At 58.2% G+C, this 27,624-nt stretch overlaps 2 protein-coding genes across 2 annotated transcripts; one reads left to right on the top strand and one right to left on the bottom strand.

Moving 5' to 3' along the window:
• Positions 1-2,367: 2,367 nt before the first annotated feature.
• LOC122124595 (collagen alpha-1(I) chain-like) lies at positions 2,368-14,035 on the bottom strand. The gene is made up of 3 exons (XM_042699257.1): positions 13,914-14,035; positions 10,262-11,537; positions 2,368-2,418 (listed from the first exon to the last, which is right to left on the bottom strand). Exons 1-3 carry the CDS (start codon positions 14,033-14,035, stop codon positions 2,368-2,370), a joined length of 1,449 nt encoding a protein of 482 aa, XP_042555191.1.
• On the top strand, positions 10,896-26,786 carry Kcng1 (potassium voltage-gated channel modifier subfamily G member 1). The gene is made up of 3 exons (XM_042699315.1): positions 10,896-11,063; positions 20,447-21,246; positions 25,334-26,786. The coding sequence occupies exons 2-3, from the start codon at positions 20,473-20,475 to the stop codon at positions 26,102-26,104; spliced, it is 1,545 nt and encodes a 514-aa protein (XP_042555249.1). The 5' UTR covers positions 10,896-11,063; positions 20,447-20,472; the 3' UTR covers positions 26,105-26,786.
• The last annotated feature ends 838 nt before the right edge of the window (positions 26,787-27,624 follow it).

Below are 27,624 nucleotides of genomic sequence, written 5' to 3'. Positions count from 1 at the left end.
CTGTGCTCCAAGTTAGTGCCCAACGACTTGAACTACAGTTTATTTCCAGCTTTTTGGTGCTTCGTTAGAGATAAGAGTCTCATGGACTCTACCTGCTCACGCTGGTTTGAACCACAATTCTCAGATCTCAGCCTCCTGAGCAGCTAGGATGACAGTGTAGCCACTGGTGTCCGGCTCCTCCTTATTAAGAAATGCTGCCTTGTTGGACTGTCAGGGACCCGCTGAAATGCAATGTGTGGCCAGTGCTGTTCCTCCTGGAGGCTCTGGAGGAGCTCTCTTCCTACCATTGCCAGATCCTAGAGGCCACCTGTATCCCTTGGCTTGTGGTTCTGCTGCCATCTTCAATGTCAGAGGCCTCTTCTCTCCAGTCTCTTCTCCCGTTACATTTTCTCTCTGCCTCCCTGGAATCGCATGGGTTACCCAGGAAGATCTCCCATCTCATGATCCTCCCGGCACCATCCCTTGGCCCTGGCCAGTCCCTTCCCATGATCCTCTTGGCACCATCCCTTGGTCCTGGCCGGCCTCTTCCCACAGGTTACTGACGCCATGTTGTATAAACAAAGTTCAGTTTTTTTAAAGCAATGCTTGAAAAAGGAAAACCAAGTGAGAGATGACATGTATCCGGGGGAGGAGGGCTTTCGAGTGACCTTGGATACGGCCTTGTGGCTGCCGCTGGCACAGCTGCCACAGCACGTGGTGTTGACAGCCATGTCAACATTGTTGTTCTGACACAGTGTCAGTGTGATGTGACAGAAGCACGGAGCAATTATGTGTGTTGATGAGCTAGAGGTTGGGGATAGAGTGAAATTAATGAGGTAAATTAACACCCTGTGGTGCTGGCTTTGAAGTGACGTGATTGATTTCATGTATCAATCATAAATGTAGATTTCCTAACTCTGCCCTCTGGAAGGACCTGGTCACCATGAGCACTCTGGGACCCAGAATATGGTCCCCACACATGGCTTCCATGGAAGGAGCCAGAGCCCCACATCTAGCACTGGGGAGAAGTCTGAGCCCAGTCTGGTTGCTCACGCCTATAATCCTAGCTACTCAGGAGACAGATCTGAGCTTCGTGCTGGTTCCATCCAGTCTTGAGGTGGACTGGTCTGTGTGCTCCCCTCCCTGTGAACCCCCATCCCTGCAAATGTGGCCTCATTTGGAATAAGGTCTCGGCAGCTGTAATTACCCTGGACTAGGGAAGGAGCGCTAACGCAGGGTCTTCATATTTGCAAGAGAGAGGACAGGAGGCTGGAGCCCAGGAGCACAGCAGAAGGAAAGCCCCACGAAGACAGAGGTGGTGGCTGCAAGCCGGGAGCCACTGGAGGCCACTAGACTGGACACTGGCAGGAAGACCTTTCCCCTTAACACTGGAGGATGTAGCTGGCACTGGTGGCTCACGCCTGTCATCCTAGCTGCTCAGGATGGTGAGATCTGAGGATCAAGGTTCAAAGCCAGCCCAGGCAGAAAAAGTCCGTGAGACTCTTTTTTTTTTTTTGGTCCTGGGACCTGAACTCTGGGCCTGGGCGCTGCCCCTCAGCTCTTCAACTCAAGGCTAGCGCTCTACCACTTGAGCCACAGCACCACTAGCTTTTTCTACTTTTGTGGTACTGAGGAATCAAACCCAGGGCCTCATGCATGCAAGGCAAGCGCTCTACCACTGAGCCACCTTCCCAGCCCCATGAGACTCTTATCTCCCAAAAACCATCAGAAAACTGGAAGTGGCGCTGTGGCTCTTGTGGTAGAGCACTTGCCTTGAGCTGAAGACCTGAGGGACAGTGCCCAGGCCCAGAGTTCAAGCCCCACAACCAACAACAGCAACAAAAACAAACACTGGAGGATGTGTGGCCCAGCTCACGCCTCGATTGTGAACTTTTGTTTTCCAGAATGCTGAGAGAATCCATGCCCATTGTTTTAGGGGGTGTGGTTTATAGTGCTTTTCGACTGTGGCCACTCAAAACAAAACACAGCCTTCTAATGACAAATACCTATTACTGTATTTGACTAACTTCAAGGGAAGTTAGAAAGCAAAGGGCTTTTCCCATAATCCTCACTGGTGCAGCTGAAAAGCCAGCCAGTCACACCTCTGCCTGTGTTGCCGGATGCTTCTTACACTCTGAAGATTTTAGTGCAAAGCTTTCAAACCTGTTAAATCAGAAACAAGTCAGTCAGGCACCATGAAGTACCACATCTTAGCACCTTTCTAAAGGTGCTGCTCCAAGTTGGCCTGGTCCTTGGTGAACCTAGCACCTTGTACGTAGCCAGCCCCTCTGCTGAAGAGCAGCAATAATGACTTCACTCTGCAGAGATCACCCGCAAGTGCCCTAGCATGGCAGCAGCCACCACGACTCTCCTGCCTCCTGCTTGGTATCAGTGACCCAGGGCCAGCCGCACCCGCTGCATGTGCTCGAGCACAGAAGCCTGAAATGGAAGAGCCGTCATCAAATACGTAAGTCCATGGTTCTTCTTTTATCCTGGGTAAACTGAGGCACAAGAAAGCCACGCAGTTTTGTCCAGAGTGGACGAAGATGAATACCCTGCACTTCTCTGCCCAGGCTGGAGTCTGGCCACCGAACCGCAGGCTTTCCCACTCTGGAAATGACAATGACGATGAAAGCTGGGCCACTTTGTGCCTTCTAGAATAAGCTAGATTCCCAGTGGGTTCTCAATGGCGGAGTCTGGCCTTGGGCAGAGGAGCTGGCTGGATGGCCACAGCCTGTGTGTTCCGTGGGGCATGTCAGACCACCGGAGTCACACAGTCACACACACCCGTGGGCCTCACAAGACACTACTGGCCCAGATTGCTGAAGTGACATGTCCTCCACAGCTAAATACCTTGGCAACCACTGGCCATGTTCTCTGCTGTCCTTGAAGCAGGGCATCCAGCTCTGAAAAGAGGAGGCCTGTGGCCCCCATGCTATTCCTACAGCCATCTCAGAAGCCCACGGCCCAGACACCACCCCAGTCCTCCTCCATCCCAGCATTCCTGCTCCCTCTGACTAGAGTAGAGGGAGGTGTTGGACCGGCTGGAGTCAAGGCCATATCCACAGCCCCGGCAAGAATTGAGTCTCCTGGCTGGGAGCCATTGGCTCACACCTATAATCCCAGCTACTCAGAAGAAGGCTGAGATCTGAGGATCAGACAGGGAAGTCCATAGGACTCTAATTTCTAACTGGCAATATACCAGAAGTGGAGCTGTGGCTTAAGTGGTAGAGTTCCAGCCTTGAGCAAAAAGCTAAGGGACAGTGCCCAAGCCCTGAGTTCAAGCCTCAGTACCAGCACACATACACACACACGTAATCTCTGAGTCAGCTAAGTGTGCTAAGCCTAGCCCCCTTTCCCAGCCCTTCTACTTGCTTCTCCTGTGTGCTCACAGATGTGTCTATCTTGCGGTGCTTGCTTCTCTGGCTTGCTAATACTGACTTTCTCTCGTGGTCAAAGTACAAGTCGATCCAGTACAAGTCTTAGCATATAGTAAGGGGTCAATGCATGTTGTTTAAGAGAAATAAATAAGTAGATCAACAAGATCAAATCATAGTCTAGAAGACTATCATTCCAGTCACAGGCAAAGAAAGGGAGGAACTGCGGCTTGACCACTGAGAAGAAAGCAGTTGGAAACCCAAGAATCCTTGAAGCACTGAGCACGTAATAGGTGCTTGATAAATATTAGTTGACTATTAGGAGAAAAGCATCAGCTTGGGAACCCAAATTCTGCCTCAACATATCCCAGAATTCCTACCCACCCGGAAACAGGTGCAACCTGGTGCTTTTGCTGCTTCCCTCCCGCCCCTTCGGCTAAGTGTGCAAGAGGATTCACATTGTTTCTGCAGAAATGAACAGAGAAAGCGATAAGGTTCCTTTTGTCATTTTTTCCCCCTACTTCAAAAGCAAGCTCTTAAGGTCTCAAGGACAGACAAGGATAAAGTTGACACTCGAATAAGGATAGCAAAGAGAATGCAGAAATTGCTACATTTCCATCCTGAAGGCGCTGGGCTGGGAAGGGAGGACTGCCAAAGGAGGCCAGAGAGGAAGAGATCAGGTGATATCTGAGACAGCACCAAGTCCCACCCTGCAGACCCCCACAGCTCTCTGGAGTCTCTACTTGGGGTTACTGAGGATTACATAGCAGGGTCATGCTCCCTCCCTTACCCCACCCCATCCCCAAAAAACCCCGAGGCTGAGTGGAACACTGGCTGGCCCAGTGTGGACCAAGCCGCCCGCACACAGCTCAAGGATGGCCAAGCCCAGCCCTCCCGTCATCCAGGGCCACAAGCTCCAGCACCACGGCCCCACCCGGGCCTGGACGGCGGGTCATCAAGCCCAGGTATGTCATTTGTGTCACCTTTTGCTTCCTCTCCTGGTAAGGGCCTGAAGGCATGGCTCAAGTAGTAGAGTGCCTATCTGGCAAGTAGGAAGTCCTGAGTTTGAATCCCAGCGCTGCCAAGATGCAAGAGGAACAAGGCAGAGCTAGACCTCCCAAACAGCAGATGGAGAAAAGTGAGCTCTGGATCCAGGAAGAACCTCACCCCTAGCCTCCAGGATTCATGAGGGGAGGGGAGAGAATCCCAGGGGCCAGGGTGCATGAGCAGAGACAGCCTGGCCCTGTACTGGGCCTCCTAGGAGCTGTAACCATGAACCAGGCCATGTGCTCCAGAAAACCTCTTCCTAATGGAGAGACAGCAGGATGGAGACAGTGGACCTTCACCGTTGATCCGGGCAGGTATCCTGCAAACATCTTGCAAACTGAACTTCTGCTATGGTCCAGGCACTGTGCTAGCACACAGAGCAAGGCATGCTAACACGTAGGTATAAGTAGGAGCCACTGTGGTCACTGTCTTGCAAACAAACTATGCATTGCTCACTGCTGTTACGATCTGGGAGGGGTCTGAGACTGACTCCACGTGCAAGCTAGCAAGTCGGCTGACCACAGCCTTGGCCATGCTAGCCGGTGACACGAGCCTCAAAGGGCAGTAGCTTGACATCTGGAGCCAGAGTTGGCATTTTCCTGTACCAGCTCTTCCCAAAGCCCAGTGCAGAGATGCGCAATGTGTTCCTTGCATGACTTTCCTCTCCCTAAGCAATAATTAGGAACCTGAATCTTTTCTGACAAGGAGTAAACATGACTGTTCTTGTCTAGAGAGAGAGAAAGTAAGAGAGCAATCTATATTCACGATGCAGGCAGCCGCTGAAAGAATGTAAGCCAGGTGCTGATGGCTCACAGGGTAACTTGAGCTTCTCAGGAAGTTGAGATGGGAGGATCCCAGTTCAAAGCCAAAACTGCAAGCGGAGCTGTGGCTCAAGTGGTAGAGCTCCAGCCTTAAGCAAAAAAACCCCAAAAGGCTCAGGGACAGTGCGCAGGCTCTGAGTTCATGCCCCAGCACCGGCGCACGAAAATGATTGGGCTTTTTCATTTTTATTTTTAAAGTAATTCAGTCCCCAGGTCTCAACCGAACATAGAGACACAACGGCTAGGAGCAGTTCCAACTGTGATGACCTGGGGACTCCTGGAGGGGACAGTGGCAAAGCACAGGCCTCTCCTTCTCCAGACCCAAAGGCTCAGTGGCCAAGGGACAGCAAGACAAAATTCATCTCCAGCCATGGGGAAGGAGCCTGAGGTGCCGAGGCCTGGACAGCTTTGTGGCTGCCAGGTGACGGTGTGCTTCCCCCCCCCACACACCCCTCCACCCTGTCTGCAGGAACTAAATGAGATGGCACAGACCCAGCCTGCCTAGACTGCTCCACGGCTGCAGGCCCAAGAAATAAATGGTCCCATCAGCTGCTGAGGAGGTGAGCTCAGGATTTCATATGGAAATCAGAGGGAATGGAGCCCAGAACCAAGGCGCTCACGGCAAGGGGGACTGAAAATCTTCCACTGTAACGAAGCAGATGTCTGGATCTGTGCGAGGAGCACTGTGCTGACCTCAGGCATGGGGAACACGGGGAGGCAAAGGAGCTCAGGCCCAGGGCTCCCCGGGGGCCCTGCTCTGCTGGGATCCGTGGCTGTCGGAAGGGACCTGGCCGTGGCCGGCAGGTCCACTGCTTTCTTGTACCGCCCACCCCCAGTCTGCCCTCCCCTGGCCAGATGAGCCATCTGCTGAGCCATCCAACCCTGTGCCAAAGAAAGGAGGTGTCAAGCCTGATGCATTCTGAGAGGAGGGAGGCGATGACAGTCCCGGACTGACACAAAGCAGAGACGCGGCACCCCCTTCCCTCAGGGGAGCAAGGGAGACCAGAACAGACGGCCTGCGTCCTGCCAGACAGCCAGCATCCCGCTTGCAATCAGAGCCCTTGTTTTCCAGCTTTGTAATCCTGGGCAACTTATTGACTTCCATCTCCTTTCCTTGTCTTGAAAACAAGGGCAGTAATGGCCCCCGTGTGTGGGGTGAGTGTAGGCTAAACCTAAAAGCAGAGGGTGAGGGATGATTGTCTGCTACCTAGTAAATACCCCCATGTGAGCTTTTTGTGTTTATTTTCAGAAAGAGGGTTCGCCAGGCTGATCTAGACCTTCTGGGCCTAAAGGAACCTGCAGCCTCAGACTCTTAGAAGCTGGAACTACAGACCTGTGTTGTTCTGCCCGGCTTATGGTATTTTGCTTCACCATGCAGTCTGCCCTCTGGGTGGAGGGGACGGAGCTCCTGTCCATTCCCGAGGGGCAGAAGTGTGTGCCCTCCACAGAGCCAGCCGTCTGGCAGGGCTGCAGCAGGGGGAGCTGCACAGACCTTCTAGGCAAGCCTGCTGGTTACTGAAGTCCTAGGAAGCCAGAGTCTCACCCCAAGGGTTGTAGCCTTGGCGGGGAGCTGAGTGAAGGAGGTGGGCTTTCCCATGGACTGGGTGGACTGTCAGGACTAAGAAGAACCACGCACGCGTGTACACACAGCCCCCACTGGGAGGGCAGGTGGAGCAGAGAGCTTCAGCTCCCAGCGGTGCCCAGAGCTTCTGTCGGGAGGTGGCAGAGCAGCTCTGGGCAGGCGGTGTCAGGGGACAGCAGGGGGAAGGGCTCCTCTTCCGCCCCCAGCTCAGTGCCCGGCTCTGCTCCCCTGTGGTCTCCCCCAGGCCTGGAGACTTGGCTTTTGTACCCCACGCATTCACAAAGGTCCTTAAAGAAACAATGTAGTGAATGAGACCAAAGAACTAAATGCTGCAGATCACAGACCAGAGTGCCCGCCACACTTCCCACCCCCACCCCCCGGAATTGGGGAGGCCACTGGGGGCTGTGATGCGCCTGACACTCTTGGCCCTGGAGAGCCCAGGAAAAGTCCAGTGACTCAGCCTGAGAGCACCCGGGCAGGGAACCAGTGCACCACCTGTCAGCTCTCAGGGGAAAGCCAGATCATTCTAGAACTAGAGAACTTTTTCTTCCTGAGCTTCAAGGCTCAGAGCACCATGGGTCCTGTGTCCAGACACACAGCTAGACCAGAGCCCGGGTTCTTCAAATGCTTTTGGGACTTGAACTCAGGACCTGGGCCCTGTCCCTGAGCTTCTTTTGTTCAAGGCTCACACTCTACCACTTGGACTGTAGCACCTCTTCTGGGTTTTTCTGTGTGTGTGGTGCTGAGGAATTGAACCCAAGGCTTCGTGTGTGCTAGGCAAGCACTCTACCAACTAAGCCACACTTGCAGCCCAAGAATCCAGGTTCTTTTTGACAAACCCTAGGCTGGAAGCAGGATGCGAGCTGGGTGAAGCAACTGGGGTGCAAGCTTTAAGAGGCCACCAAAGAGTCTGGGGATGGGGACCAATAATACTTTGACCCCTTTTTTCATATAACTTGTTATTATCAAGGAGCTGTACAGAGGGGTTGCCCTTTCGTAAGTCAAGCAAGGAACACATTTCTTTTTGGACACTGTCACCCCTCCCTTCACTTTCCTCAGTTTCCCCCTCTTGTCCCTGCCCACAAGTTGCATAGATCATTTTTTTACATAGTGACGTAATATTTTTTAAATCAAAATTGGGGCAGAAAAAAAAATCCAGGATAAGTAAAATATCAAAATCTCTCAGCAGGATATAAATCAAAGTACCCCCTTGTGTGCTTCCTCCTCCGCGGCCCTGCTGGTTCCAGCCCGGCTCCCCGTCCCAAGTGATTACTGATGAGGTCCTGGATCCTGCGGAGCCTCATGGGAAAATGACTCCAGGCAGAGCTGGGCCAGGAGATCGCAGACACAAAACAAGGCCAGGGTTCCCAGAGCACAGAGACCCTAAGAGAACAGGAAGCACTTCCACCCCCCCACACCTCAGTCAGAGACCAGCATGCGCACCCCTGAGCCCCGCTGCCAGCAGATTAGACCCAAGCGAGGGCCGGCCAGCCCCCAAGCCCTTTAGAGCACTATTACACTCACTGCCATCTGTCTCAAGGCAGAGGGATCAAAGAAATCAGACCGCTCAGGATACCCTTCCTGCCTTGGGAAAGCAACCTAAGACTTGCTGACTGCTGGTGATGGATGGGAAGAAAACACACCCTTAAACCCCTGACAGTGACGCCCTTTTTAGGGTATGTCAACCAGGCAGCAATGCCAATCTCCTCCTGCCCCCAATATTTACCCCAGTTCATTTCTCAGGGAGAGCTTGGCGTTGGGCCCTGACAGACCTGAGTTCCCATCCTCCTTTGCCATCTACCATGCAACTCTAGGTCATTTGCCAAGATGACAAATCACCAATCTGGCTTGCAGGGAGGGGCCTAGTGGGAACTTAAACAGCATGATGTGGGCTGAGGGGCAAACCACGGGGACCACGGGGACCAGCCACCACGGGAGGGGCGCGGGGAAAGGCAGGGAGCACCTCCCACACACAAACACCAGTACAGTGCTCCAAAGGAGGTTGGCAAGATCACTGCCTAGTGTTCTGGAAGGCAAAAAGAAAAAAAAAAATTCTGTGAGGTCTCCTGATTTTTAAAGATTGACAGCTAATCTAAAAACGATTTAACCCGGTAGGTACAAATAAACCAAGACTGTGCCAGAACTTCCTGCTGTCCCTTGTATGCCTCTGACAGCTACAAACCACCCAGCAGCCACCTGGCGCTGGTGCCAGAAGGCATCAGGGGCTGTGTCCACATCTATGGTAGGGGAGAGGAGAGGAGGGGAGCGGTGGGAAGGAGAGGGGTGGAGAGGGGGGGAGGGGAAGGGGGAGGGGAGGGGGGAGGGGGGAAGTTCCTCAGCAAGGAAATGAAGAAGAGTGTAAATCTGGAAGGCTCGAAAGGAGGGAGGGACTGCGGAGGGAATTCCTTAAAAGGATTTAGAAGATTTTATTGGACATAGTTGAGCCCTGGCAGGGAGAGGGTCAGGGAGGGGTGCAGCCATTCTGTCTACGCTCCCCCCAATAGGTGATGAGGTAGTGCCCTGTTCCCTCGGGGACAGCTTCTATGCTGGAGGGCCTTTGGGGGTCCCTCTGATCCAGCACACGACCACCACGTGCCCTGAGCACCCAGGAGATCTGCTAGCCAGACACACCTGAAGGTTCAGGCCTTCAAAGTGTGACATCCCTGCCCCCAAACCAGTGTATCTGAATCAACAGAGAACTTGCTGGAAGGGTTCCACCTCAGGCCTGAGGAATGGTCAGTTCCAGTGCCCAAAGGAACACTTGGGAACCCTCTGCCACATCCGGAGCTTTCTGTCTTCCGGGAGGACAGCAGTCTGACCCCAAGATGATCCCCCCCTGTCCCCTCAAAGGACCAGTCCCTCCCACAGCGATGCTGCGGCAGAACGGGGATGTGGGGAGCCCTGATGGAGCGGCCGGCTGAGCCCTGGTCCTGGTGGAGCCGGGGCTTCAGCCTCAGGGCAAATGATGCCTCCAGAGGCCGCTGACCAGGCACAAGGACCCACCAGGCTCCCGCCGCGGGCTCTAGCCAGCTCCTCCCACAAGCCTTTTCGCCCCCCAAGCCAGGATCCGCTCTAGACGAGTTCCTCCTGACTCAGAGCCCAGCGTCCAGTGCTCACCATCCTTCTAAGAGGTGTCTGCCCGGCTGCCTCCCCTCTGCCGGCCGCTGCGCCCCTGACCACAGCCTGCGCCGTGGCAGCGTCTCTCCCCGGCTCGCCTCTGCCCAGCCCAGGGCAAGTTCCTCCAGGCAGGTCCTTGCCCATCTGTCTTCACGAAGGAAGAGCCACCTAGCCACCTGGCCGGCTTCTGCCGCGCGTCCTCTCTTGGGTCGCTGATGGCGGAGCAAGGCAGCAGACCCCCAGGAAGAGGGGAGAAGGCGCAGGGCGGGGGGGGGGGGGGGGGGGGGGGAAGCTGGCTTCTGCCGGTGGGGACATAGCCCGGGCCGAGCGGGCAGTACGGGGCACCACGCCTGTGTCCCCGGGACAGGCCGGGAGATGGCAGCCTGGACCCCGTTCCAGTGTCCACCCGGGTCCCGCCCGGGCCGCGTGGATCCGCACACGTGCCGCCCCTGAGGAGTTGACAGGACACCTGCAGGGCCGTCCCGCACGCCCGAGGCGCCGGGCCGCGGCGCTGGGGACGAGGCGCGCGTGGGCCCGGGCCGGTGGCGGGGGGCGCGCACGACCACCGCGCGCGGGACGGCGCGGGCCCGGGGCTGGGGGCGGCGGGACGGGCGGGGACCGGGACGGCGGAGGAAGGGGAGCCGGCGCGGGCCGTCCGGGGTCGGGGTCGGGGTCGGGGTCGGGGCGCGCCGGTGCCCGGAGCCGGGGACGCCGCCGCGGCCCGGTGCGCGCAGCGGGGAGGACCCGCGCCGCGCCCGCCCGCCCTCTCCGCCCCGAGCGCAGTCCCCGCCCGCCGTCCCGCCCCCTCCCGCCCTCCTCCCGCCTTCCGCCCCGCCCCCTCCCGCCCTCCTCCCGCCTTCCGTCCCGCCCCCTCCCTCGCAGGCCGGCGCGCCGCGCTCCCGGCGCACTCGCAGCCCTGTGGGGACCCGAGGCGGAGGCGGGACGGCCCCGGGTCCGAGTGCGGGAGCTGAGCCGGCCCCCGGGGCCCAGGTCGGGCGGCCGCCCGGGGAGGCCGAGCGGGCGCCCCCGGCGGCTTCCGGGCCCCCATCGCGCCCTCGTCCGGGACCCGCGGATCCCGCGGGGACGAAGCTGCCGCCCGGCCGGCTCCGGGCGCCGGGGACGCGGCGACGGGAACTTGAGGTGGGAACTTCGCGCGCGGCGGCCTGGCCGGACCCCGCGCCGCACGCCGGGGCTCGGGGAGCCGCACGTGGCCCCGGCCCCTCCCGGGGGGTCCGCGGAAACGCCGAGCGAGGGGCGTCCGCGCCCGGCTGACCGGGGCGGGGCGTCCCGCCGGCGGGCGGCGGCCTCTCCAGCCCGAACCCCGGGTGGAGCCCGGCGGGGTGCAGGGGCGTCCGCCGCTCGCCCCTTCCCAGCGCCCCGAGGCGCCGATGGCGCACCCCACCCGCGGGCCTCAGGGAGCCGTTCACTATGAACTCGGACGCATTTATTGAGCACCTCTGGTGTACTTGAACGGCCACCGACCGCGCCCCAGCGGAGCCCGGGGCCCCCACGCCCGAGGGGCGCACGCGGCGCTCCGGAGCCTTCCGGTGGGGAAGGAAAGAGCGGAGTTCGTGCATTCCTGGGATTGGCTGAGCACCTGGTGTGGGCAGCTCACTGCAGCAAACGCTCGACAGCCGCGTATTCATTCAACAAACATTTATTGCCACCAGGCTGGGGCTGGGCAGGGGACGGCGAGCCCCGGGGCGGGCTGAGACTGGGCCGGAGGGTCGGGGTGGCTTAGGGAGACGTGGGGGGCTAAGGCAGCCCCAGGGAGGTCAGGCTGGTTTGGGCTACCCCCGGACACCCCATGCGGGTGGATCTAATGCGTTCCTTGTGGTGTGTGTTGGGGGTTAGACAGGAATAAGGGGACCCAAAAGCTCCATCAGGGAGGGCGGGCCTGGGTGCTGGGGCACACTGATTTAAGGTTACTTACTGCCAGGTGCAGGCGCTCACCAGTGGGGTTGATTTGCAAAGCTGTGCATTCAGCAGGCATTTTCTTAAGCACTTCAGGGGTGCCATGCACCAAAGCCCCCCCCCCCCCAAGCTGGATGATGGGAGGGAGACAGTGGTGTAGATATCTCCTTCTCTGACATCCTGAGCTGAGGAGAAAGGACCCACAGAAGCGGGTCTGACTCACTGCGGGAGGGCGGGAGCAGAAGGGAGTTGGCCAGGTGCGTTCCAAGCCCTTTCACCTGCGGGCACCGCGGGGAGCCTCACCAGGGGTGCCTGCCAGCCGGGGATGGGGCCGGGGGCCTTTGTGGGCTCGTGGCCAGGACACACCCTCTTTCCTGGGTGAGTTTCCCCAGCCCAGAGAGGCCAGATCTCTACCTTGGGCGCCTGGCCGCGGGGAGGGGGGGGGCTTTGGAGAGACAGCACTGAGCGGGAGGCAGGCGAGAGGCGGCCCCGGGGACCGCTCTTCTCCATCGTGCTGTAAGCCAGCTCGTTCCAGTGGAAAGATGTCTGTCGTGGGACATGCGCCAAGCCCACAGGGAACTGTGAGTGCGCTGGAAGGCAGGCAAGCCCAGTTGTCTCCTTCTGAAACTGGGGGGGGGGGGGGGGGGGGAGGGCCTGGGCTGTGGGGGCTGCGAGTCTGCTGGGGGCAGATCGGAGGGCCCCTTTACATGTGCTGCACCTGACAGGTAGCTGGGCTGGGGCAGGCACGCCCCTCCCCCCAACAGAAGGGCCAAGGGCTGTGCCCTGGCCACAGGGGTCCAGAGGCTTTGCCGGGGACTAAGGAAGCCCCTCCCCAGCCCCGGGAGGGGGTCTTGACCTTGTCCTTTCCCCCACCCCTCTGTCCTCGCGGAGAGGTTTTTGTCTGAAGACATGTGGTAGAGCGCTGGCTTAGCAGGTGTGAGGCCCTGGGTTCAGTTCCTAGTACTGGGGTGAAAAAAAGGATTTTTTTTTTAAAGAGTTTGTATTTCCAGTTGCCAGAAGTATAGGGATCTGGGAATTCATTTGTTCGTTCGGCCCAGAAATGGAGCCCTTGGGGGTAACATGGTGGCTGGTACGGCCCCTCTAAATAGAATTAGTAAAAAATAAAAGAGGCCAGAAAGAGTCTGTCAGCAAGTGTTCCGTCACAGTTGGCCATTTTTATTACCTCACAGACGGACCTGGATGAGCAGCGTCCGCGATGGCAGTGGATTTGCTGAGGCCTGGCTGGGGGGGGGGGGGGGGGGGCGGTGTGCCAGGGCTGTTCCTGTGCCCTGGTGACCTTTGCCACATGCCTGTCCCTCTCCAGATAGGCCCTGGTCTCCCTCTTCAGAGGTGTAGCAGCAGGTAACCCCCCCTTCCTGCTGCCCCAAGAAACCGGCCGCTCCCCAGGTCTGCACCCCTGATTTTAAGCCTGTGTGCTCGCTCTCATTTTCTGGCTGTGGGAAAGGTGTTCCAGCCCCGGCACCTGCCGAAGGCAGACGTGAGTTGGGTGTCATTTTGCCAGTAGTGCAGGAGGCAGCTTGTCTTTTTGTAGAGAAGGCTCTTCTGGCACGTTCTCTCATTTGCGGGAAGGAGGAATAGAGGCCCCCTCAGACTTCAGAGTGTGAGACCGGGGTCCGGGGGGACTGCGTGGTGGTGAGGATGGATGGCAGGTGGCAAAGCCACAGTCCCCAGGCAGGTTCGGACTGGGAGATCCAGCCTGCCAGGCTCTGGATGAGCTAATGGCCAGAACAGTTTTGATGAACGAGTTAATTGGGGTTAAAGGCAGCATGACCAGCCTGAGTCAGCCCAGCCAGGAGCCCTCATCCTGACAGATGAACCAGCAGGGAAACTAGGCCCACGCAAGGCCAGGGAAGAACCGCATGGAGTGAAATGGAGGGGTCTCCAACACCCCCTGCTCCGAGTTAGGAGTGGCACAGCCGAGAAGCAGAAGCCAAGGCCCAGCGGACTCAGGAAGGAAATGCTTTTCTTCTAGAACGTGGCTTTGGGTGGTATGACTTTCCCGTGTTTATGTATTAGCATATTATTGTACCTTAAAGCATCTCCAACTTATCTTACGGTATCTGGAGACATCCCAGGTGGATCTCTGGGCTACACCCAGGGGCCGCCAGAAGAGAATCCATTCGGGCCATCTCCAGCTTCCAGAGGCTGCCTGCATTCCCTGGCTTGTGGCCCCGCATCGCTCCGTCATCTGCTTCCTTTGCCCGGTGTCCTTCCCACAGCCTCTGATGGCCAGGCTGAATTTGACAAAGCCAGGGATTCTGTTGGTTTTTCTGTGGTGCTTTATGGCAAGTCTCACAGGGATGACAATACTTCCCCAGCCATAGGCAAGCCTGCTTCTCACCCCCTCCTCCCAAGGCCTTTCCAGAAGCTTGTCTATAGACTGGAGAGACTAGACCCAGCCCCTGGAGCAGTGTGGGGGGCGGGGGGAGGGTGGAAGAACCACCCATCAGGAGATCCGAGGGGCTGCAGGGTGTGGTTTGGATTCTGAGCTCATTGTTTTTCCCCTGTTCATGTCTTGGAGCCTCAGCGTCCTGTGTACAGTGGAGGTATTTGTGCTATTGCCTGGCTTTACACTGTCCCAGTCCAGGCTCCTTTTGCAGAGTGTGGCCAGGGAGGCTGTGGACCCTGCTTAGCGCTCACTCTGCATCCTTGAATGTGGAAGAGGGGCTGAGGGCCCCTCAGACGGGACCAGCAGAGGCAAGGGGCCAGAGAGGCCAGCGGCTTATTGAAAGAGGCCCATGATGGTCAGGCTCACTGATTGGCAGTTGCGGGAAACTTTTTGTGTCCTTCATAGTCGTGGTGTGGGATGGAATCAGGTGTGTGAGTATGGGGGGAAGGGAAGGGGGGGTTGAATTCAGTGCCTTGGAGCTGACCATTAGCTTTTTGTTCTACCGCTTGAGTCACAGTTCCACTTCTGGCTATTGGCTGCTGAACTGGAGATAAGAGTGTCATGGACTTTCCTGCCCAGACTAGCTTTGAATGGTGATTCTCAGATCTCAGCCCTCTGAGTAGCTGGGATCCCAGGCGTGAGCTGCCAGGCGCCCTGTAGTGGCTTCTTACCGAGACTGTATGGAGCTTAGAGCTGGGAAAGGCTGGCTCCGGTTGAGTCACTGGCTCCTCCGGTCAGCACCAGACATGGCCAGCCCAGCCTGGCTTAGACTCTCGTCCCTTGGGGCCTCCTGGCCCTCCGTCACGCCCTGAGCCCAGGATGGGGCCTCCGCTCAGTGATGCTTTACAGTTCAGGGGTGAAGAACCTTTATTCTACCAAGGGCCATTTACATGTTCATAACATCACTCGCAGGCCATAGGAAACGGGCGGCCACAGGCAGCCTGCGAGAAGCACAGGGGACACTCACGGTCTGTCCGTCACGTACCTGGTGATTCTAGAGCCTTAGGAGGCGGGATGTCCCCCCCCCCCCCCCCCCGATTTTGTCTTCAGAAACGTGTTCTCCACCTAGCCTGAATCCCGGCGTGTGAGCACCAGCTTTGTTCCAGGAGGGGGGACGTGGCCTGAGGGCAGGGAGGTCTGAACGTGATCCAGGGGACCCCACTGTAGACAGTGTTTCTGGCAACGTTAGAAGGGTTTCCACTTCTCCGGGGAAGCAGGACCCCACAGCCCTGCTGGCTCCCGCAGGGGCCTGAGCAGAGGGCCAGCGAGCGCCTGCCGAAGCCCAGGCGGCCCCTCGAGAGTGTCCAGGCACAGGTGGTGTCCCCTCCTCGGCTCCTTTCCCCTCTCCTCCCTCCCCTCCTCTCCTCTCCACCCTCTCATAAAGTTGATGCTAGGAACTGCTTGTCTGGCACAGCTGAGCCCTGGGCAGTTTGTGAGCACCCAGGGCGTTAGGGAAGCCAGGGCTTCTCCATTTTAACCTAGTTAAGCAGTTATGAGACCTACAGGTCTACCTCAGCGCTGCTGCTCCTCTTCCTCTTTTTCCTCTTCCTTGACCTGGGCAGGCTGACTTGCCTTACGCATTTTCCCTCTTGGTCCAGTCCCCCTTTTCTGACCTTGTAGGGACTGCCCATATGGTTTGATAGGGACCCTTAACTGTGTCTGAGCCTTTCTGACGTGTGTGACGTGTGCATTCATTTATGTAAATAGTGCAGTGCTGTAAACTGCCTCTCCGCTCGGCTCCATGCTTTGCATGTGTGGCTGAGCCCACAGCTCATCCATGGCTTGCTTCCCAAGCAAGCTGCAGCCTCTGCCCTCTGCACCTAGCAGTCCAGTGGGGAGGCCAGGGGAGACCAGGGCCCCTAACCAAGCCACACAGGACAGTACCTTGTCCTAAGATCATATAAATCCAAGAAGCAAACCTGCATTCGAGATTCCAGTGCAGGAGCCAGAAGCCTGCTCGTGCCTGTAATCCTAGCTACTAAGGAGGCCAAGATCCGAGGATCACAGTTTAAAGCCAGCCTGGGCAGGAAAATCCCCAAGACTCTTATCACCAGTTAACCAGCAAAAAGCCATAAGAAGGGCTGCACCTTAAGTGGTAGAACACCAGGCTTCCATGGTAAAGCTCAGGGTCAGTGCCTAGGCCCTGAGTTCAAGCCCCAGTACTGGTACAAAAATTAAAAAAAAAAAAGAATGTGTCTTTCAGCTTCTGGTTGCAGGTCTGGGGAGCAAAGCCGGGAGTGGGGTTCTGGGGGTCACAGAGCAACAGTGAGCTTCATTATGCTCAGCAGTGCTCCGTGGCTTCCCGGAGGACCACCCAGCCTGAGCTCCCTCCAGCCCTGAGGTTCAAACCCCAGTGGGGCGGGGACAGCGTGTTCGTGTGGGTAGGAGGATGACGTCACAGCTAAGTCTAACGTCACAGCTGCACGTGGAGGGTAAATCGGTGACGGGCCGGGGCCTTCTGCCTTTTGTCTTTGCTGTAACTCAGGAGGAGGAAACCAAACCCAAAGGTGGAGCCACTGACCTTGAACCAGGGCTCCTGATTTCACAAGGGGAGGGGGAGGGCTCCTCTCCAGCGGAGTCCCCCCCTCCCCCCGCCCCCAGCCAGCCCCAAACCAAGCAGATGAGGCAACCGCATGGATGAACTTACCATTCTAGAGCTTCCACCGGGGGCTGGCTTAGCTGAAATCAGGGCTGGGCCAGGCTGGGCCCCATTTTGAAGGCCTGTCTTCCCAGTCTTCGGAACCCAACCCCACCCTGCTTCCTTCCTGCCCCTTCCCCCACGCTCAGAACCCACATCCAGTCTCCCCCTTCCCCCCCCCCCCCCCACCGCCATGTCCCTGGCTCTCTCCTCTACCCCTCACATACACGGATCGCTGCGGTGACACGGAGCCCACACAGAACATTCCTGAACTTGGTATCAGCTGATTAGCTGATGTCAACCCCACCAGTGATTACCCAGTGCCATCTCACTAGTGTGACAGTCACAGACCCCAAGGATGGAGACACCACTGGGGGGCCCATCCTGCCTACCATACCATCCAGGTGGTGCCTGTGCACGCACGCGCGCGCACACACACACACACACACACACACACACACACACACACACACACACGTCATCTGTGATTGGCCCATGCTGGCCATGGAAGATACTCCATCCTTACCCTTCCCTGGATTTGGCTTCGTCCTCCTCTGTCCATCATCCCACAGCCAGGAAGTGCTCCCTCTCACGCATGCTCATCACAGCGCCACCTACCTGTCTCCTCAGTAAATGGCACCACAGAAAATGCCACAGCACCCTCCATCCATCCGCAAGTCCAGTGGCTTTTCTTCCAGGAGAATTCCAAAGGTCACCCAGCCCTCTTTCCTCTCCACCTGTGCCCAGAATGTCTGCCACCATCTCCAAGTGAAATACCAGCCTTCCTCCCTCCCCCCCTCTTTCCTTCCCTAGCTCTGCCCTGCCAGCTCTCCTGCTCCTTGTCTTGTCTACTCTCAAGATAGTACCTGGATTCTTCTGTCTCCTCTACCTGCAGACATCACCCTGGGAATCAGTAGCCTGGACCCTTCCACCCATGAGGCTCCACACCCCCTCCCCTGACAAGCCTCCCCCCCCCACCAGTGTGGCTCCCAAAGCCCTCCCCCAGAATGAGAGGGCTCAGGCTGCAACAGGAGAGACCTGAGGTCCTTGAACAGTGTAGCTGGCTGCGTGGTGACGGCAGCATTGTGTCTCCCAGCCAGCGAGGTCTGTTTGATTGGTGGACTTGACTGGAGTCTAGAATTCCAAACCGTCCTCCACAGTCATCCTCCATACACCATCCTCCACACACTGTCCTCCACAGCCCCTAGATCATCCCATCTGATCTCACAGATGGAGAAAGGGACCCACTCCTCATCCAGCAAACTCCAGCTTCTCCCTGCCAGGGCCTCTGTCCTGCAGATTCCCCGTCCCCTGTGCAAAGCAGCCTGCTGGGAAGAGCTGTCTGCCCGTGGGGAGGCCGTGGGGGTGGGGAGACAGCAGAGGCCTTGGGAGGGATGTGGGGGGAAAGGAGCAAAGGCTTGGGGGAGGGGGAGACCAGCCGCCTCCCGGCCCAAGCAGCAGGACTGTGGGAAGGCGACCCCTGGAGAGCGGAGGTGGTAGGATCTCAGCGCAGCCCTGGGGCTGGGGCGGCTTCTGTGTCATTCTTGCTAATCTGTCATTTTGCTCTTGTCTTTGGTGGCAAGAATAAAGCTGGAAGGGGACGAGGCTGGGTGTGATGCACTCCAGAGGGTTGATTCCCACGCCCCAGGTGCCTGGCAGGCTTTGCCTGGGGAGGTCAGGAACGCAAAACCCCCACGGTGTGTATCCCAAACACGGGTGCGCCCCCGTGTTCCAAAGCCCGCTCTGTGAAATGTTAGCTCTCTTCAACCATGAGTGGAGAGCTGACAGACTTCTGTGATGTGATTCCTGCTGGGGGCCCCCTCCAGGGGGTCCCACAGCCTGGCTCCTGTCAGGCCGCTTCACCCCTGCAGAGGGTGGGGGTGTAGTGGACAGCGATGGCCACTTGGAACTGCCCTGCTCGCTTCGGTGGGGGGGTCGGGCAGGGGGAAGGACGGTGATTATAAAATGCGCAGTCGTTGAAGCTTACCGCCGTCTCCGAGATGGCTGATTCCCCAGCGCTCTGCTGGGTCACCCGGAGGCCCGGCTCGAATGCCCGCAGGGCAGGGAAAGAAGCGCTCTCGAGTGGAGTGGGCGTCCGGGAGGAGTGGGGTTCTGCAGGGGACAGCCATTTCGCAGTTGGAATTTGGACCCAGTGTTGTCAGATATTCGGATTTTTTTTTTTCAAGAGAAGCCAAGAATATGGATTTTTTTTTTTACATGAAATTTCTCAATTTGCAGAAACTTCTTTAAGCCAAGCAAAATATTCCTGAACCGAGCTCAGCTTGTGAGCTGGTACTGAATAAACAGTCTCTCCTCAGCAGCGCAAACCCTTGGCTTTGAGGGCTGACAGGGAGGAGTCTGTGCAAGCTGGCAGTTTGGCCTCAGTTTCCCAGAAGTGCCTGTCATCTAGTGCTCCTTGGCAGGAGACCTACCCGGTGGGCAAGCCTGTCTCTGCGCAGGGTCTCGGGGATGAGGGAGAACCTGTGCGTCCCCAGGCAGCAGCCTTCTGCAGGGGCCAGAGCCACGCACCAGTGGTCGAGGGAAGGGCAGGGAGCTAGCTGGAAGGGCCAAAGGCTTCCAGGAGGCGGGAGTGCAGCTGGGCCCCCACCACTGTGAGTCACGAGGCGGCCCCGGCTGGCGCATGTGCAGACCTGTCTTCACAGGGCGCGTCTCTGTCCACTGCCTCCTGCCTCTGGTACTTGGTGTCTGTCTCCCATTTCTGGAGCCAGTCCAAAGGGTCCCTTGAAGATGAGTACCGAGCCAGGCGTTGGAAGCCGAGGAACTGGCCATTCACTCACCCGTTCATCCCTGAGTCTGGGGACAGGTGAAAGAGCGAGATGGCCTGGCCTGGCCTCCGGGGAGGGGGGCACTCCAGGGGAGTCAGTGTCCAAGTAAATGCACCCCAGCGTCAGCCCTGCGATGGGTCGGAACAAGGTGGGAGTGAGTGGCTTGGGCTTTGGGGGCTGCATTGGTGGGGGAGGGGCTGGGGAGGGCTTGGCAGAGGAGGGACGTGGGCAGAGCCTGGGGGGGGGGGGAGGGGCCAGGTCTGAAGGTTGGGACAGCAAGAACTTAATCCCCTAACAGGGTCTGGTGGCTCACACCTGTAATCAATCCTAGTCCCTCAGGAGGTTGAGATCAGAGGATCACAGTTCAAAGCCAGCTCGGGCAGAGAAGTCTGTGAGACTCTTCTCTCTTAGGAAACCAGCCAAAAGCCACAAGTGGAGGTGTGACTCAAGTGGTAGAGCATTAGCCTTGAGCAAAAAAAAGCTCAGGGATAGCACTGTGAGGCTGAGATCTGAGGATGACAGTTTGAAGCCAGCTTGGGCAGGAAAGTCTATGAGACCCTATCTCCATCAAAAAGCTGTAAGTTGAGTTGTGGCTTAAGTGGTAGAGCGTGATTCAAGCCCCAGTATGTCACACACACACACACACACACACATACACACACACTTTGATTCCCGACTTCAGAGTGGCTTAGATAGTAGAAAGGAAGAGCCTGGCTGAGGCTTGGGGTCACACGGGGTCTGTCTTGCCCTTCTCTCCCCCTTGCCCCCGCCCCAGGCCCTCCAGGGATGTGAAGCCCCAAAATGACCCTGTTACCGGGAGACAACTCTGACTACGACTACAGCGCCCTGAGCTGCACCTCGGACGCCACCTTCCACCCGGCCTTCTTCCCGCCGCGCCAGGCCATCAAGGGCGCCTTCTACCGGCGCGCGCAGCGGCTGCGGCCGCAGGACGGACCCCCACCCGGGGACCGCCGCCGGCAGATCATCATCAACGTGGGCGGCATCAAGTACTCGCTGCCCTGGACCACGCTGGACGAGTTCCCGCTGACGCGTCTGGGCCAGCTCAAGGCCTGCACCAACTTCGACGACATCCTCAGCGTGTGCGACGACTACGACGTCACCTGCAACGAGTTCTTCTTCGACCGCAACCCCGGGGCCTTCGGCACCATCCTCACCTTCCTGCGGGCGGGCAAGCTGCGGCTGCTCAGGGAGATGTGCGCCCTGTCATTCCAGGAGGAGCTGCTCTACTGGGGCATCGCCGAGGACCACTTGGACGGCTGCTGCAAGCGCCGCTACCTGCAGAAGATCGAGGAGTTCGCCGAGATGGTGGAACGGGAGGAGGAGGAGGAGGAGGATGAGGAGCCGCTGGACAGCGACGGCCGGGACAGCCAGGGCCCCGCGGGGAGCCAGGGCCGCCTGGGCCGCTGCATGCAGACCCTGCGCGACATGGTGGAGAGGCCGCACTCGGGGCTGCCCGGCAAGGTGTTCGCCTGCCTGTCCGTGCTCTTTGTCACGGTCACCGCCATCAACCTGTCCGTCAGCACCTTGCCCAGCCTGCGGGAGGAGGAGGAGCAGGTAGGATGCCGACTCTGGATGAGGGAAGGGTCCCTGGGCGCCGGGAACAGGGCAGTCTGCACACCAGCCGCCCATCCTCGGTGCCACCTCCTCCGGGAGGTCTTCCCTGACTGCACACTGGCTGAACCATGGGGTCAGTGTGTTAAGAGTGTGTGTTGACCACCTCCTTTGGTCTGTTTGTGCTGGTGCTGGGTCTTGAACTCAAGGCCTGACTCTCATCTTTTCCACTGGAGCCACGTCTCCAGTCCAGCTTTATTGCTGATTCATTGGAGGTAAGTAGTCTCCTGGGCTTTCCTACCCGGGCTGGCCTCAAACCTCAAGCCTCACATCTCAGTCTCCTGCACAGCTAGGATGACCATCCACCAGCACCAGGCCATCTTCTGAGTCTTGAACGCGACTCTCATCCAGAAGTGAGGAGGCGTGTGTGGTGCTGAGGATAAGATCTGTGGAAGGCTTCACCCCAGGCCTGACACAGGAAAAGCTGCCTCGGGCCCCAGCAGGCCCAGGCTGCCAGGGGCTGCCTGCAGCTCTGCCCTCATCTTTTCTCCTCAAATCCTCCAGCACCCCTGTGGTGTGTCATTCTCTTGCCCTCTTGATAGATGCACACGCTGTGGCAGACCGAGCAGGCCCGGTGTTTCTACTCTGTATTCTTCTGCCTGGGGATGGGGAGATTCCCCCAATCCCCCACCCCCACCCCCCGGCCACACAACACTGCCTGTGGCTCCCATAGGAAGATGCACCCTCAGCCTCTCAGAAGGAGAGGGTAGCTCCTGCCATCACCCCGCACCAAAGCCTTTGGTAGAAGTCAATTCCACAGGAGGTAGGGATGCCCCATTACACCCTCCTGGTAGATGAGTCCCCAGACTTTGGACTTTGAGTTGTAACTCTTCCCTACCCCCTTTGCATGGGGTTCTGGGAGGAAGTTTAAAAAAACAATGAGATCTCAGGTACAAATTCAGGGCAGTAGGCATTTGAGAAATAATAGAGTGAACCCAACACATGTTCAAAGCCATCCAGCATTTATTGAGTACCGAGTGTTCAGAGCCATCCGAGTGCATGCCCTGAAGGTGCTAAGTTCTTTTGGCATGCGCACGGTGGCTTGGCATTCTTAAGTGCTCACCATGGGCGGGGCCTGGCCTCGCACCAGGTGTGTAGAGGCCGGGACTGAGCCAGGCCAGCCCGGGCTGCATAGTGAGACATCGCCTGGAAGAGCAGCAACACACTCCCTCCCCATGGGCGGGGACAGCCACGGAGGACGGCTGGCACTTTTTATCCACTGAATTTTTTACAAAGGTATTAAACAGCACTCAGCCAACAAAATTAATGTTTGATAAGCGGAGGGGGCCGGGGGCCATGCTAGGGAAGGAAGGAGGAGCCCAGCGGCCTCCATTCCCATCCCCGCCGCCCCACCTCCCTGCCTCCCCCCTCCCCCATCCTCAGCTCCCACCAGCGGGAGGCTGGGGCAAAGCTCCACCTGTCTGTGCCTCAGTTTCTTCATCTGCCCTGGGCCCGTGACAGTGCTGTGGATACTCGAGTCTATGTGAAGGGGTGCACAGGGCTTACACAACCGGCCAGGGAGAAAGTGGAGGGGGACAGAAGGCCACGGAGCGAGCTCACCATGTCAGACCAGAGAAGTCCCTGGACTTCCTACAGATTCTCTTCAGCTTCGGATGCTCTAATTTTATCAGGAAAATAGCAGTAAAGCCCTTTGTGTTCAACTTCTGATACTGCTTATTGTTTGGGGATTTTAATGTTGATTGTTGTGTTGTTTTGTTTTTGCTTTTTGGGTTTTGTTTTCTTGGTGCCAGTCCTGGGCTGTGAACTCAGGTCCTGGGTGCTGCCCCTGAGTTTATTTTGCTCAAGGCTAACACTCTGCTACTTGAGCCACAGCTCCTCTTCTTGGTTTTTTGGTAGTTTAATAGAGATAAGAATCTCACAGACCGGGCTGGGAAGGTGGCTCAGTGGTAGAGCACTTGCCTTGCATGCCTGAGGCCCTGGGTTCGATTCCTCAGCACCACATAAGCAAAAAGAAAAAAGCCAGAAGTGGCGCTGTGGCTCAAGTGGTAGAGCACTAGCCTTAAGCTGAAGAGCTGAGGGACAGTGCCCAGGCCCTGAGTTCAGGCCCCACGATCGGACCCCCAAAAAATCTCACAGACTTTCTTGCCTGGGTTGGCTTCGAACCATGATCCTCAGATCTCAGCCTCCTGAGTAGCTAGGATAACAGGCATGAGCCACCAGTGCCCGGCTTGTTGTTTTTTTTTGGGGGGGGGCTGATGGGGGAGGTTTGGGGACCATGGTGTGGATGGAAGGCCTCTGTGCTAGGAAAGTGTCGAGGTGGGCGTTTTTAATATGACTTGGTGAATTGCTCTTCAGGCTCATTTTGGGGGAGGGACGGGAGGGTTCACTCTTCTACTTGCTCCTGCGTGTGCACATTTGGGCACCTGCTGCATGCAGGCTCTGTAGGGGAGACAGGTGACCAGACAAGATCGGGCTTCAAGTCTTTCTGGGGTGGGGTGAGGAGCAGCACCCTCGCAGGACCAGGAGGCTGTGTGTGAGAGCGTGGGCATCGGGGCTCCTCAGAGGGGTGCCCGGAGGCTGCCTGGAGGGGCTTCCTGCCCCAGAGGTCTGAGACCTCGCAGGCCCAGCCAAATGGCTCACATCACCAGCCTTTAGCATATTCCTAGAGCGAGACCAGACAGAGCCTGACCTTGAGAATCCAGCTGTTCCGAGAGCCACGAGATGCCGGGCTGGGACCTTCGTCTCTGTCCTCTCTGTCCTCTGGGAAGATGGGGTCCAGGCGATGGGAGACAGTTACCCTGTCTCAGGCCCCCAGTCGCCCTACAGGCCAGCGCGTCTGCGTCCAGGCCCAGAGCAGCTTTTCTTCCATCTGTGCAGTCAGCATTTAAATCAACTCCGGGCTAGTTAATGAAAGAGGCTCAGCCAGGGCTTCCCCATAAAACTGCAGGTTCCCAAGGTCTCTGGGAAGCTCCCCAAAGCAGCCTGGCTTGAATCCCTGGCGGCAGAGATCAGCATCCTCTGTATCCCCTCCCCCCCACCTCACCTCCCCAGCGGCATTGCCCGCCTGGCCCATGACAGCTTTGTGTTCCCTTCCCGTACCCCTCTAAATGTCATCCCTGAGACAGCCTGCCAGGGGCGGGGCCTCTCTGGGCACGGAGGTGGGTGGGGCTTTTCTGAGTAATGCGGCTCTGCCCTCAGGGGTTGTAATCTCCCAGAGAGGGGACTCTCCTAAGGCCTGTGCAGAGAGGAGCTGACACTGCAGGAGAAGGGAACTGGAGTGCAAGCAAATGGGATTCTGCAAGCAGGGAGTTCACAGGTCTGTCTGAGAAGCTGCTGCTCCAGCAAAGAGCCGGAGGAGGGAAGGCAGGAGTGGGTACTGAGGGAGGAGGATCTGACGGGAGGCGCCAAGTCCCAGGCCGGGACAGGGCAGAGGCATGCTGAGGACAGGGCTGGGCGGGTCCCGGGGTTCCATGAAGAGCAGTAGAGGGGAAGATGGAAGAAACAGAGGCCCGGGGCGGGCGGGCTCCCACGTCCCCACCACTAGAGGAACGACGTTCAGCAGCTCAGGAGAGGAACCACAGGCAGGAGCAACCAGGGGCCCCTTCTGGACATGATCGGGTTCCAGCACCAGGCGGTGCTAGGAGCCAGAGCAGCAGCTGTGGGGGAGGGGGCCTGAGGTCAGACCTGGAGAGAAATGAGGCCTACAGAAGACCCCGTTCAGGGGCTGGGAATGTGGCTTAGCGGTAGAGTGCTGGCCTAGTATGCATGAAGCCCTGGGTTCGATTCCTCAGTGCCACATACACAGAAAAAGCCAGAAGTGGTGCTGTGGCTCAAGTGGTAGAGTGCTAACCTTGAGCAAAAGAAGCTCAGAGACAGTGCCCAGGCCCTGAGTTCAAGCCCCAGGACTGGCAAGAGGGACAGACAGACCAACAGACAAACCCTGTTCACACTGGGGAAAGGGAGTGACAAAGCTGAGCCCAGGGCCTGGTAAGATGGGGAGCAGGCAGGCCAGGCCCGGGTCCCCACTCTTGGTGGCCCCTCCCTGAGGGGACTTGTCCCTCTTCCCCAGGGCCAGTGCTCGGAGATGTGCCACAATGTGTTCATCGTGGAGTCGGTGTGCGTGGGCTGGTTCTCCCTGGAATTCCTCCTGCGCTTCATCCAGGCGCCCAGCAAGTTCGCGTTCCTGCGGAGCCCGCTGACCCTCATCGACCTGGTGGCCATCCTGCCCTACTACATCACGCTGCTGGTGGACGGCGCGGCCTCGGGCCGCCGCAAGCCGGGCGCGGGGAACAGCTACCTGGACAAGGTGGGGCTGGCGCTGCGCGTGCTGCGGGCCCTGCGCATCCTCTACGTGATGCGCCTGGCGCGCCACTCGCTGGGGCTGCAGACGCTGGGGCTCACCGCCCGCCGCTGCACCCGCGAGTTTGGGCTGCTGCTGCTCTTCCTGTGCGTGGCCATCGCCCTCTTCGCCCCGCTCCTCTATGTCATCGAGAACGAGATGGCCGACAGCCCCGAGTTCACCAGCATCCCCGCCTGCTACTGGTGGGCCGTCATCACCATGACCACGGTGGGCTACGGCGACATGGTACCCAGGAGCACGCCCGGCCAGGTGGTGGCGCTCAGCAGCATCCTCAGCGGCATCCTGCTCATGGCCTTCCCCGTCACCTCCATCTTCCACACCTTCTCCCGCTCCTACCTGGAGCTCAAGCAGGAGCAGGAGAGGCTGATGTTCCGCCGGACCCAGTTCCTCATCAAGACCAAGTCCCAGCTCAGCGGTGTGTCCCAGGACAGTGACATCTTGTTCGGAAGTGCCTCCTCCGACGCCAGGGACAACAGCTGAGCCCAGAGAACACCCCTGCCCCGCCCGCCGTCTGCGGCCTGACGCCATCGCCGCCCACCACGGAAGCCTGCCACGGGTCACCCGCCCTGCAACCGACTCCAGCCATATCACAGGGCCCCTGCCGCCCTACCCTGCCCCCTGTGCCCGGCAGGGAAAGGGAGCCTGGTCTGAGGGGGCACCATCATCTTCTCCCTCAGTAGGGGAGCCGCTCAGCCGTCCCCCCGCCGTGTAAATAACACACCCACAAAACCTGCCCGGCAGAGAAAAACCCAGTACCAGAAACATCCAGTACCAATGCGTCTGTCCTGTGGCCAGAAAGAAAACGCCTTCCATGGGGCCCATCTTAAAAGAGGGAGCTGTGTCTCCCGGCAAAGCCGCCCAGGGAGGCAGCGGAAAGAAAGGACCCGTTTTCTGGGGTGCGTCAGCTGCCGGGGGCCTCGCCTGCCCCAGAGTTGGGGAGATACCCCGCCATGCCACCTTCCCTCCCTTGCTCCTCAAAGCCTGGCCATCTTCATCCTTTCCCCTCTTACCCATCCGCTGTCCCCCATCTTATCCCTGGTTCCCCAACTTCCCAACAAGGCATTTCTCAGTGCAAGGGTGGCCAGGACGTAGAAGCCAGTCTGTTTGGCTGGCTCCAACCGAAATTGCTTATCTTAAAAAATAAAATGAAATAAATAGGTGAGATTTTCTTCTCTCCCACATTTATTTTAACACTGGGAGCAAGCGCTGCATGCCACCTGCCCGTCTAGCTGCATACAGTGTGCTTCCCTGGACAGTTTGGGAAGTATACTGAGCCCACCCACCAAGCCCCGTGTCCGCCCAGACTTAGACAGCACCCACAGAGGCCCCAGCCAGCCCGAGCCTCACAGACACAATGGCATCGCCCTCTCCTCCACCCCAGGGTGCCTAGCTGCTCCGCCATAGCCACTGGCTGTGTGGCCCAAATCCTGGCAACTGTCCATCATTCAGTCCCCCCATGTGTGGCCCTGCCCTCCTCTCCATTTCCTCTCCAATTCCCACCCAGCACACCTCTGTCACGTTCATCCATCCACCTCTCCAGCCTCCTCTGCGGATGTCCCGCCCACTCCCACCTCAGGACCTTTGTCCTTCGTGACAATGGGCAGAAAGGAAAAAAAAAAAGGAAAGAAAGAGGACCAGAGATGTGAGCAGCATCTGAGGTTTGCATCTTACAGTATCCCCCAAAGCTCACATGCTGAAGGCTGGATGAGGCCTCATCTCATTGGCTATCGGGAGGAGATGGGAACTTTGGAGCGCGGCCTGGTTGGAGGAAGCCATGGGCACGCCCTTGCAGGCTGAGGACCCTCCCCCTGGACCTTCCCCTCTCTCTCTGCTTCCTGGCTGCCAGGAGGCGAGCAGCTCTGCCCCACCAGGCCACGCACTTCCGAGGGGACACCTCAGAACATCCTCCTCTCCCGCCCAGGAGCAGAGCGCCAGGCCAGCTGGAGGCTGGTCCCCAGCCCCTCTGTCTCTCCCCCTCTTCCTCACCATGTCTCCATCCA

Source organism: Dipodomys spectabilis, unplaced genomic scaffold, assembly GCF_019054845.1.
Source record: "Dipodomys spectabilis isolate Male_0828 unplaced genomic scaffold, ASM1905484v1 ptg000240l, whole genome shotgun sequence".
Taxonomy (NCBI): domain Eukaryota; kingdom Metazoa; phylum Chordata; class Mammalia; order Rodentia; family Heteromyidae; genus Dipodomys; species Dipodomys spectabilis.
This window is presented reverse-complemented; position numbering and strand designations above follow the sequence as displayed.